General features: G+C 42.2%; 1 protein-coding gene across 8 annotated transcripts in view; it reads right to left on the bottom strand.

The window, feature by feature from the left end:
* The window catches only part of dock10 (dedicator of cytokinesis 10), a 67,777-nt gene that overhangs the window by 38,849 nt on the left and 16,483 nt on the right, over window positions 1-12,445 (bottom strand). For 3 of the 8 annotated variants that reach the window (XM_017308308.1, XM_017308313.1, XM_017308314.1), the window contains exon 1: window positions 7,026-7,458. The exons of 1 other annotated variant lie outside the window; for it this stretch is intronic. In XM_017308308.1, coding sequence (XP_017163797.1) covers window positions 7,026-7,184 — 159 coding nt within the window. In that variant the 5' untranslated portion in view covers window positions 7,185-7,458. Of the gene's footprint in view, window positions 1-1,256; window positions 1,407-7,025; window positions 7,460-12,445 lie in introns of those variants that run through there. 4 more of the 8 variants (XM_008425701.2, XM_017308310.1, XM_017308309.1 and 1 more) reach the window with 3 other exon arrangements.

Raw genomic sequence — 12,445 nt, 5'->3', positions numbered from 1 at the left:
AACATATTTATGAAAAAAAAAACATTTAATTTTCTGTTCATTATGTTATTGTGATATTTCAGGTACACACACCAGCCGGATTTAAGCAGAAATGTGTGTGTGAAAATGGCAGATAGCCATGAACATGACATTTTAGGTGTTTTACCGTGACATCACAGGGACCTAAATAAGTTGCAGAGGAAGTGAAGCTGCTGCCATGGCGCAGCTTTTGAAACACCCCACTGAAAAGTGTGAAGCTCAAAAGCAAATGAGATCAATAAATTAGCGCATTAGGCAGCTTCCTTTATCTTCCAGTCAAAGTATTTATGTTTTCCTCCCACTAAATAAATAATAACATTTTCTAATAGTATAGCAGGCTAATGAATTGAATCACACAACATTAAGGAACCAGCCACTCAACAGTTTCTGCTCCTTTTACAGGTCAAATCAATCTTCTCACAAATAAAGTGTAAGCCACCAAACCAGGACTTGTGACATGACAAAAAAAACAAACAAAACAAGCATTATAGGCATGTTTACAGCAGCGGGCAGCAACTTCTGTCATTCAGAGAGCGGCAGCCCTGCAGCAACAACAACAGCAAAGTGAGAGGTGCAGCAGGTTGTGGTCAGAAACCCAGAGGAAGTTATGATAGCTAGTTCAGTTCACATCTACGCCGTAGCCCGGGCGTCACAGCGAGGTCTAACAGCCTGGCTGCTCTCACGGCCGTCTCTGGCTCAGAAAAGTGAAACAGACGGCAACAGAATGATGGAAATACAGTTTTAGTTCCCTGCAAAAAAATGTGACCGTGGATGAAAACGACTTCTGCCCCGAAGATAGTGTGTGTTTTTTAACAAGGAAGGAAATTCAACCTAATTTATTTACTATCAAAGAAGAAGAAGAAGAAGAAGAAGAAGAAAGTGATTGCTTACAGTTATAGCTGAGGATTTTGTTCCTCATTTCTGTTTGATTGTTGAACTTTGTTAAGAATTACAGCTTATTGTCGAGCTGAACTGACTGAAGAAGGTCTTCCGCAGAAAAGCAAGAGGACTACTTGTAGGATTCTGTACAAACCAAGCTCAGCGTTATGGTCCTAGATTTTTAATCAAATTGTACAGTCACTAAATGTGTGTAAACCGCAAAAAAAAAAAAAAAATATGACTGACATGATCTATAACTAATTGCTGGTCAACTACCAGCCTGGAATAGTGATTTAATCCATCTAACAATAAGGAAGAACGCTACAAGAAGTAGAACAAAAAAGAGCAGAAATACATACAATGCTGAGCCGGCTGAAATCCGCCCGTGCTCGTTTGGTTTTTATTTTCCTCCTGAAGGTGATTTTGCTCCTGAAACTCATTGCCGGCTGCCTTCAGAGAACCATCTCCAACCTGAAGTCAAGAAAAGCTACACAGCACGCACATTGTGGGCATGTGCTCTTTCAGAAGCAGAACTAACTCTCAGTGCGAGCTCGCCTCAGCACACGTGGATGGAGGGGAAGTGGATGTGTGATTGTCCAACAGACATTCCGCACACACACACACACACACGCACCTGCACACACACACACGCACGCACGCACACGTGCACACACACACACAGATGGCAAGAAAGTCCCCATTGAGCGAGACATTAACCAATCAGGTCGTAGAGATTCTACAAATCGCTTTTTAAATTTAAGGGAGTTAAATAAATAAATTAGCCGCAGAATGAAAAAAAAAATAGAGGCTTTAGATTAAAAGCTTTGCTAACTTTGTTTTTTGGTTTAACATTTTCTTGGCGTTCGCAGCAACACAGAAACAAACACGCCCACAAACTGCCACCTTCCTGCGCGAAGCTATATTGTCACAGCAACTGCGGGCCAAAATAAACACCGGCACATGCACGAGCGCTTACGGACACAATAAAAAGCATACATATTGCACACGAGCTACATGTCATACTTGACAGCGGCTAGCACAATGCTTGTCTCAGGTTTGGCTGCTCTGAGACCAGCACCCACTTCCCTACACTGAGCAGAACAGAGAAATATACAAGAGGAAACAACTTTTGATGATACAACAGATGCTCATATATTTATTTTCAGACCGCGCAGGGAGGTGGCCAGAGCACAGTCACTGGAGGGAGGACACCATCGTATGAGAGCGTTTAGATTATATTCAGAGCTACAATCTGGTTCAGTAAGAGTATGAGCCCTGACGAGGCTCATCTGTCAAGATTTACAAGCATCAACTTGCATTGGTCTGATGTAATATAATCCTAAATGCAGAAAATAACAATAACTAAAAGAAATATAAGCTCTGAGGGGAAGTGAATGTGTGATTGTCCAAGAAATATAAGCTTGACGTGTATGGTGGTCCGTTTATTCTCTTTCTATGAGGCCCTGTGATGAGCTGGTGACCTTTTGCGAGTGGACTCTCACCCACTAACATCTGGAGACAAGCCTCCCTATGACCCGTAGTGGATTAAGTGCATGTAAGAAATGGATCGATGGATGCTTTTTGGGGCAGTAGGAAAACAGACGCAGATCATTTTGGTCAAGCAACACAAAGTAGCAATAAGAACAAATCCCATAGCGGCTCTGCTCACAACTTTTGCACCTTATTGTCAGGAAGTAAGGCTCTCCCGGACTTTTATTCCCCTCATGTATCAAGAAGGCAATGGAGTAGCATTATACATAGTGCAATCAAATAACTTGAAGAGCTAAAGAAATAAATGAGCAAAATTAAAGCAAAATGAAACCTAAACTTGCCGTATGACCAGTCAAGGGCAGCGACTTGAAATGTGAGGATGATGGTAAGAGAGATTAATAAAGCCCACCAGCTGACAGACAGAGAGCTGGATCAAACTTTTAAATGTAGGATTAAATAGCAACACAAGAGAAGGTCAATAAATTTCACGTTTTTTTTAGTTTTTTTTTATGCATCTTTACCATTAAATGTGAGGCGTGCTGCTTTTTCAGCCTTCACCAACACGAGTCACATCCATTCAAGATGAGAAAGTTGAACTATATGCCAACGTTTGTCAACTGGGGGAAACGATAATGGCAAAAAAAAAAAAACATTTATCAAGTGAAACCTGTGGAATCTGATTCATAAAACTCATCTTTTAAAACTGTCCTCTCATCAATTCAGTCATTGACATCTATTCAGTATGTGCAGCTGCTCTTCATCCTCCTCCTCCATCCTTTTCCTCTGCTCCCTCCCAGCCGGCTCCACCCATTTCTGCCTCTCCTCAGCAGCTCCCACATCTCATCAAACATCCTCAACAGCCTTCAGGTTTTTTTTCCTCTCTCTCTTTGATACCTCTCTCTATCTCCACCCCGTTCCCTTGCTCTCACCCTGTTAAACATCCCCTTTTATCCTCTCTCCTCCATCCCGTCTCCCCTCCATGTTCCTTCCTCCCTCCCAGCAGGGGTGAGGCAGGGTGGGTGTGGTTGATGCAAAGCTCCAGCTGCACGGAGGACACGAATAGAGCAGCAGACTGTCGGCTCACAGCGTGACTATCGACGAGGATAGCTGGGAGCAAAGCGGTCTGTCCGAAATTAGAAGATAAAAGAGATTAAACAGGAGTCGGGCAAACACAGAGACAGACGGCTAAGAAAGACTCGTCGTTCTCATGCAAAGATTTAGCAACTTTACGTCCTATTAGAGCATAAAAAAATGAAGGCGACAGAGGGAGAGAGGGAGGGTGGAAAAAGGGAAAGATTGCAGAAGATTGATGTGGACTAATAGCGGAAGACAGAAGAGGGCAAAGGCAGCTGCTGAGACAGCAGAGACGAGCAGATCCCAGACAGAAAACATCTGCTTCATATCATTACAGCAACGCAGGCTGAAAACTCTGAAACTGTTGGAGAGTCACACGCCTGAATTTCCCGTCCAACAGGAGAGAAAAAACTGACGAGCTTTTGCAACTGTTAATTGAAATTGCTAAAAAAAACTAACGAGGCAAAGGCAATTATAATTTGTATGCAAATAAAGTCCCGAAAGGCTGCAAGAGTTGTTTAATAGAAATAAAACGAGAAAAGTAAATTAAAACCAACAGAGAAGTTTGCATCAGAAGTTCGTCTGGAAACAGGAGAGATTCCACTGGAATTCCCTTATCTGCCTTTGCAAATTAATTGTTGCATTTTCCTAGCTTAAAAAAAGAACAACTAATTATTAGACAAGTCACCATCAGTGAGGTCGACCTTTCCACAAAGAACATGGCGTCTTACCTATCTGACAATCACAATTAACAGCACACAACTCATAAGTGGTTTCCAGGGAAACGTAACCTGAGCTGACTGAGAAACTGACATTCAATCCATTGTTTATGTTATGCAAATATGATTTGGACAATATCGTGGTTTGATTTTTTGTTGTTGTTTGTTTGTTTTTTTTCCAGATGTTTGCTCCAGCCTCCAGAATATTTGTCTTTCAATCTGAAAGTTATGAGCTTGACTTCTGATTCCTTCTGACACATGCTAATGTGCTGCTGAGCAAAGCACTTCACCCCAAATTGCCTACAGATCTGCAAATCGGCTCATCGATGTGTGTGCACATTCGTTAGTGTGGCTGGACGAATGTGCTTCCACAACAAGGAGCTCAAAGCGATGGGTATGACTAGAAAGTGCAAGTGACTTCTGTCCTTTTATCAAATCCCCCAATGTGCTTTTCCAAGGAAGATCTGGAATATTTAACTCTGTGTATCACTGGAGGTTGCCGATTACTTTTTTATTGTCCTCCATGTTGACGGATGTGATTAAAAAAAAACAAAAAAAACTTTTTTTAACTATTCATTTTTCTTTTATTATAATGACATTTTCAATTGCATTTCATTTTCATTCTTTTAATATTCAGCAAGCCATCATGCATTGACCAGATGAATGCATGTGACGCAAACCACTTAAACCGTCACACCCAAACTACAAGCATGGTCCTAAATTATGTGCGCAATCGAAATGTTTTAAAGGTTTGATTTTGATCTGGAAGATCATCATATAATGTCGCTGCATCTTCACCAAGTGGTCGAGCGTGTGAATTGTAAGAGGCCTCAAATGCAATATGCTGGAAAAACGTTCCTTCAAAAGCAACTTCAGATGGCTGTTTCTGTTTTTCTCTATAAGTCACACAATCTTCAAACTGTCTGAGGGACAATTTTTGCTCAAACCTAGTGACAAACCAAATTCCTGTTCACCATCCATCAGTTTTACAGTCTGCTTCTGTTTGTAAAAAAAAAAAAAATCAAGAAACTCTTAATAAGGACTCGACAATTATTGTTAGCGCGCGCTTACTCTGGTCTTGTTGAGTCAGAATCAAGATATTTGCTCAAAAAGTCTGACTTGTTTGCAGAGGCGCTGAAGTGCAAACAAACTTTGGCTCAGATCAAAGAAACAAACTCTCTGGCCATCAACGAAGCTCTTGACTCTCTTCCAGTGAACAAGATCCAGGAAGCGGACTGCAACACTCGGCACTGTGGGTGCACACGACCAAAACAAAGGTGTGCGAAGCGAGGTAGCCAAGACAAACATCTGGCAGGTCGGACGCGGCGGGAGGACGAGTTAAACTGATACCAATAGAGTCACATGAAATTTATCACCGCCGCTTGTGAGCCCTCAAAAGACCAACCTGAGGTTTTCAGGCTAATTGGTGGGAAAATTGTTTGCGGGATTCAACCGTGCAGAAGAGCAGCGCCGCACAAAGATGCTTTGTGAAGCCATGGAGTTAGAATCTCGCCCTGTCCAACGCATCTCTATTCTCCTTTCAGGGAAAATGTGAGCAACGGCTGGTATGCCGCCATATACATAGCTTGGACTGATTCAACCAAAGAGGTTTTTTTTTTTTTTTAACTGGCTTGCTCCATATTTGAGCCAAAGGTTTTACACGCCTAGAATGAAACATGACAAGCTCCCTCTTCAGTGGGTCGCCCCGGTCATCCAAGAAGGATGTGGGACTTTTGTTAAGTCCTGACCTCATGCAGGTCGCTGAGGTCCCATGGGGGAAGTCCCAGTAATTTTGCCACACGGCTTTAAAATACCCTACACATCAGAATATGCTGAAAGAATAAAACATCTTGGTTATATTAAAAATGCAACACAATTAAAACAAAATACAAACACTGACTGATGCACTTTTTGTTGCAAAGGAAATGCCTGTGTTTTTTTAAAACTCTGCAAAATAGACACTTTGTGCTCAGTTGTTCCATGAGCTAAAAGGATCAGCTGAGTCCACATGCTAATATGATTTTGGAGTGGATCTCGCTCTCTTGCCTCGCGCAGGAGCCAGTAAGTGGGCACCGAAGACGACAAGATTTAAGGAGGGAAGGAAGGGGGATTAGGGGAGACAAAAGGGGCGACTGTAAAGATCTCCTTACTGCCAAGACTCAAACATTTTTTCCACTTGGCGTACAGAAAGTAGGATTTCTTGGAATTAAAAAAAGAAAAAGTCTGGCTAAGAATAGTTGTTACAGATGGCTGACAGGGAACTCTGTCCTGAATAGAGAAGATAGGGAGGAGAAACATGTGTACTTTTACACAATCCATTCATCAACTGTGTAAAACGTTCATTCATATATTCAGTGAAACGCTTCTCATCCAACCAAATACTTCAGTTGAAATCAAATAACATTTTCTTTTTTCTTTTTCCTTTTCACTTCAGGCCAACTGCAAAGAGTTTTTTTTCCCACCGAAACCAGATTCCTCATGTCTGACCCCACCACCCCACTCCACTCTCCTTCTTCCATTTCCGTCTCTTTGCCTTTTTCTCAGCTGTGAAACTTAATGGCCTCCTCAAGCCATTGCTCATTTGTCAGCCTCAGCAATAAAAAAAACCCCCTAAATTTCAACAAGGGAAGGTAAAACAAGATGCAGAAAGCCAAAAACGCTTCACTTAACACAAACCTGCACACTTTAACGTACTTTTTCAACGTTTCAAAGTGCATGCCAATGCACTTTGAAACGCAGCTGCTTTTTTTGCACGCAACTGCATCCTTTCCAGCACAATGGCAGCTCATCCGCACATGCATTTCGCCCTTAATGGGAAGCCGCAGACACAGCGCCGTTGGTTACCATTATAATGATGGTCAGAGGCGAACTGGTGGAGATGTAACCCTCCAGAGTGGGAGTCGCAGCTTCCACTGACGCCTGGTCCTGCCGTGAACATATGTGACCACAGTCGGCTCCGCCCACCGAGCGAAGCAGCAAGACCACACTGGCCGAGCACCCCATTCTCCAACGGCCTCCAAGTCCAACCCCGATCCGCTCCGGATGAGCTCAGCCTCGTCTATCGGAAACCGGCCTTGGCTCAGGCCTCCGGTCCCGCCAGAGGTGATGTGTTCTCCTCTAGAAGTGTGACACCAAGAGCTCCATCAAGGCCCTGTGGTTGTCACTTCAAGCAGTCCAGCTCTGAAAACTTGAGGAGGTTTTCCCAAAGCTGCTCTGCTTCAGCCTGCAGCTCCTAATGTTGCTGTTGCTGAGCTGATACACTGGCAGTCCTGCATGTTCCTCTCTCTCTCTCTCTCTCTCTGCCTTCCCTTCTTGTGTTCTCTCTCTCTCTTGCTCTCATTTTCGTCCTCCAAACACACACACACTGACTGCAGCTGTGTGAGCTTCAGCCGAAGCCAGGCACATCCAACAAATCGCACTCAGCAAAACCCGTCAGCTGACCAGAACCAGCCGCCACACACACACGCACACGCAGACTTCCACACACACCCAAACCAACATCATTTTTTCTGATTTCCATACTGCTGCAGCTACGTCTCTCTCCATTTGCTTCCCCGACTACGCCAACACTTTTCAGTCCTATCTCCGTTTGTTGTGTTTGGGCCGTTGTGGGTTTTGCTCTTGAGAGCTTCCAGCAAATATTCTGCAAAGCTGCGGCTGCTCGGCTAAATAACGCGTACCCTGGCTGATTGCGATGTGTGTTATGATTTTGCCGCAGTCCATCCTGTTGCAGCAAAGTGCGAGAGAATGAAGAGTTTAGGAACAGAAAGCGGATGGAGTAAGGGGAGTGGGTGGCCTCGCGGACGAGGCGTGCATGTGGCGTGTTAGCCCCGCAGAGACTCGCATTTGAAATCATTCGGACTTTGCTTGAGCATGAAGATAAGCCGCAGGAAGACCGACGACGTCCCGCATGCATTCAAATTCCGTTGCTTCACTCGCGATATCGCCGAGTGACTCTGATTTTTCTCATGTCTTCAAAACATCTGGTGCTGCTTTATTTCACTGACTGCGGCTGAACGAAAAGAAAAGGGGAGCGTTCCCAGAAGCAAACATTTCTCAATTTGAAGTATCTGTCATCATAAAATCTCCTTTTATTCTGCGCCAGTTGTCCTTGTTGAACTACAAACAGAACAAAGTAAAGACCTTTTTTTTTCTTTTTCTTTTTTAAGGACTTAATGCAAGCCAGGTTTTTGCTTTGAATCTAGTTTAACAGACCCTAATATATTTGCTTAAATCACTGGGATCTAAAACAGTGGTTTTCAACTCCAATCCTCGAGGCCCAATGTCCTGCAACTTTTGGATGTGTCTGAGCTGAATAATGAGGTCACGAGAAGGTCATGGAGATCCTGACTGCATGCTGAGGATATAATTCGGGCATTTGATTCAGGTGTGTTGGACCACGGACACATTAGCGGTTGCAGGACACCAGACCGCGCAGCTTGGATTTGAAGAGCCCTGATATGAAATGACGCTACATAGTAGCTTTGATTTGCTCCACCTCTCTCTGCTTCCGGCTCGTCTCCAACCAGCCTGATTGGAAGCACCTGCTCACAATCATCTCCTCCTCCTGTGTGTATTTAGTGAGTGTGTTCTCTTCCTTCAATGCCAGTTTGTCTTTGTTTCTATCAGCAAACAGTTCAACCATCCTTTCCTCTGTATTTTTGCCTCTATTAATTTTTTTAACCACTTTTGTGTATTTGACTCTGCCTTTGTCCTTTTTCGCAGTTGCGAAATGACATTATATATGTCCATGATTTCCAGGATATGTATAAAAAATAAAAAAAACACCTCAAAACTCTGGTTTGCATTTCTGCACAGCCTCTTTTACTCTGATACCCTTAAATGGGATCCAGGGAGAATTTTAGTGTCTAGATGTGCTGGAAGGAGTGGACCTGCAGCTCATGCTTTCCAGGTTTTTCTTTTCTTTTAACTGTTGAAACCCGTGTATCATTTTACTTCCCCTCCACAGTTATGCAACACTTTGCATTGGTCAATCACATTAAACCCTAATAAAATACATCACAAAATCCGGTTGTGGCGGAAAATATTTTCACTTTTCCTTTTACAATATTAAACTAAAGTTATAATTTTAATTACAGTTTTCCGTCATGCATTTTCACAAAAATGTTATTAAACAGCGAAAGTAAAGCCAATGAATGTAGAGTTTTGAAGTAGATGTGAATATTCTTGCGAGCCACTGCATGTCTCTGGATTGGCTGGACATGAGGAGCAGCACTTCAACTAGCTGTCGGAGAGGCTGAGTCACTTATCAGTTGACCAAAAACTACCTAAGAGTTTCTATTTCAGCGACTGTATTGCTTTATTGCAACTACTCTCAAAATGAGTTGCATCAGTGAAAATGAAACAAACTGCAAGCAGCTGAAAGGGAAAGCACCAGAGAGCGCTCACTATAGAAACAGAAGACCTCTCACAGACCTGCTGATTTGTCTCAGTCCGACGCTCCCAAGAATGTTTGTAGCATTGTTGTGATGGCGTTTCGGAAAGAGTAGGACCTTCTTAAAGAGACAAAGACCAAACTATATTTGACATATGCAGCGTTTTTACAACAACTGAAGGTTACATAGTTACTTGATTGGGTTACAAATGTGCCTCAAATGCATAATGCCATCCATTTTAATATGATGCTTTCAGATACTATTCATCTGCTGCAGAGAGTGATTGACAATGCAACAATCAAACACTCATTATAGTAGCTGAAAAGCTTTTAGCATGTTTGCACTGGTATTTTGATGAAGTCTTTGCAAGAGATTCTGGATCATATTGATCACAAAAACCTTGAAGGAAAACTTAAAATACATGCAGGGGACCTGCGTGAATAATTACATGAAAAAATAGAATTGAAAAATATTCTGCTGATCGGAAATTGACCATTTTCAACTCGACCAATCCTGATTAAGGGCCAGCAGGCTTGGAAAAATACAAATTCAAGAAGGCTTCAAATCAGTGGATGCCACCAGGAACATGTTTTTACCGAGTGAAAAAAGGCTCAAAGTTATCTATTTTATCGTAAAACCGAAGTCAGAAAAAACATGAAAGATGTGCACAAGTATTTCAAAAGAACTGCTACAGAATTTCTCTAAAAATATGTTCAAACTGAGATATGTTTATAGTTTTATTAGGCTATGGAAGAAGTAGAGAGAAAAAATCTTCAGCAAAAAAGTTGCTCATTTTATCCTTTTGATCTCTCTCCATCATGGAACATGTTAAAAATATGGCAATGTTGGCAATTTTGGGGGGAAATCTTAGATTTAGAGCAAGTACATACATCCTCTACAACATCCACATAGAGGCTCATTATGTGAGAAAAATGCTTACATAAAAATAGATCAGGAATCTCATAATACGCCATTGTCTTCAAAATATTTGCTAAATGTTCCTTTATTCCACACTGGCAGTGTGATGTCAGCTCTGATCCAAACATAAATAATAAATAATTATACATGAGCAAAAATCTAGACCCATATGTCGAATGTTTATATGTTAAATGTTGAATCCAAACTGGTATTGGAAATTTTAAAAATTACAGAAATCAGAATTCAGCAACAGATTTTAAATCTCTCTAACTCTGTAAGAAATTGGGAGTTGCTTACAACTTTTGCACCGCAAATAGCTACTCCAAGCTATGAATCAAACGGATAAATGTAAGAGGAGAAATTAATTTGGTGTCTATGAAGTCATTCCAAAAACCCTTGAGTCAATATTTTATGATTAACTGAGTTCCCTACATGTGTAAAAAAGTTTCTACGTTCGGGTCTACATTAAGTAAAATGCGTAGCTCCTGAGTTTTTCCACTTTCTCGGTGTCACAACACAGAGTGGGGTAACCATGGAGACGCCGTTAGGTCATTATTAAGCTCCTCAGCTCCATGACAGTGCTGTGCGAGATCCCACCACCCAACACCCACTGACATCTTCATTATTATAATGCTTTACACAGCTATATATAAACGGCAAACACAAATGTACAAACGGAAAGAGGCACCAGAGTGTCGACATGGAGCGTTTCAGCCCTCCCTCCCTCCCACACGGTGCTGTTAACAAACACGGCCCACTTAGCAGGAGATGACAGAGAACATGTCCCGCGCAGCCTGTGAAGTGCACAAAAGACAAACATTAACTGTTCCCACCATCGGCCTCTCCTCCTTCTACATCCACTGCCCGTCACTGAGAGCCGCTCAGTGCAACATGCCCTCATAGCGGCGGCGTTTACACGCTGGAGCCACAGAAATGGGCTTTTGTTTTCTACACCAGGTTTCCACAATGGTCCCGTCATGCAGACATGCCCACGCCAACGTGCCCTCCGGTTTCCAGCAATGTGCCCATGTTACACAGCTGTCCTGAGCTCATACACCGATTCACCCCGTCTGCCTTCGCAACGTTTCCAAACACATGGCACCATTATCGTACGGACTGCTGCAAGTGTGTTCTTGGCCGGAATCGAAAATGTCGTAAAACGCTCAAACAGTAAGAGAGCGGGGACGTTTTCAACCGGATTTACTGTATGTGGTCATTTTGTTGTTGTTTCCCAAGCTTTCTGAAAGAATTTAAAAGTTTTATTTTTATTTTTGCCACTTTCGTCTAGAAACAAAAGACTGCCATTATCCAAAGGAAAACTATAAAAGACTTTGGCAGAGCCTGGATAATGACTAATAATGGCAATTTTAAAAGAATTACTAAGAAGCTTATCCCGAGTGGAAGAGTGCTTAAAGTGCTTTTACGCAGCGCTTTAAATCACGATGACAGCAGCTTGAGAGACCAAAGATCACTTTACGGCACATCCAGAAGACCAGCTGACATAGAAATCCTGTCAGGTTGTGTCAGAAAATGGTTTAAAAATATAATAGTGCTTGTTTAAGGTATGTTTTATGTCAAACACTTAATTTATGGAAATTTTGTTTATTGAGCTTTAACTTTAACCCTTAAAAAAAAACCTCTCCTCTTGGTAATTGTAGTTGGAAGAGGAGGGGCTGACAATGATGGTGAGTCTTTGACAGAAACAGAAACGCCCCGTCTTAAAACTTTATGTAGCATAAAATAGAGCAAAGTCAGGACAGAAAGAAGTAAAAAGGATGTCAACTTGTCTGTGCCATGCTTCACGCCTTCCCAGACTTTAGTGTTTCAGTAAAAGCATCACTTAAGGTTAGATCTGAGGGTTTACAAGATGTCTATAAACCTCCCTGAGGCATACTACTGCCATGCATAAATATATCATTTTAAATACCAAAGCTGATTATGAGCATTTGT

Source organism: Poecilia reticulata, linkage group LG13 (assembly GCF_000633615.1).
Source record: "Poecilia reticulata strain Guanapo linkage group LG13, Guppy_female_1.0+MT, whole genome shotgun sequence".
Classification (NCBI taxonomy): Eukaryota; Metazoa; Chordata; class Actinopteri; order Cyprinodontiformes; family Poeciliidae; genus Poecilia; species Poecilia reticulata.
This window is presented reverse-complemented; position numbering and strand designations above follow the sequence as displayed.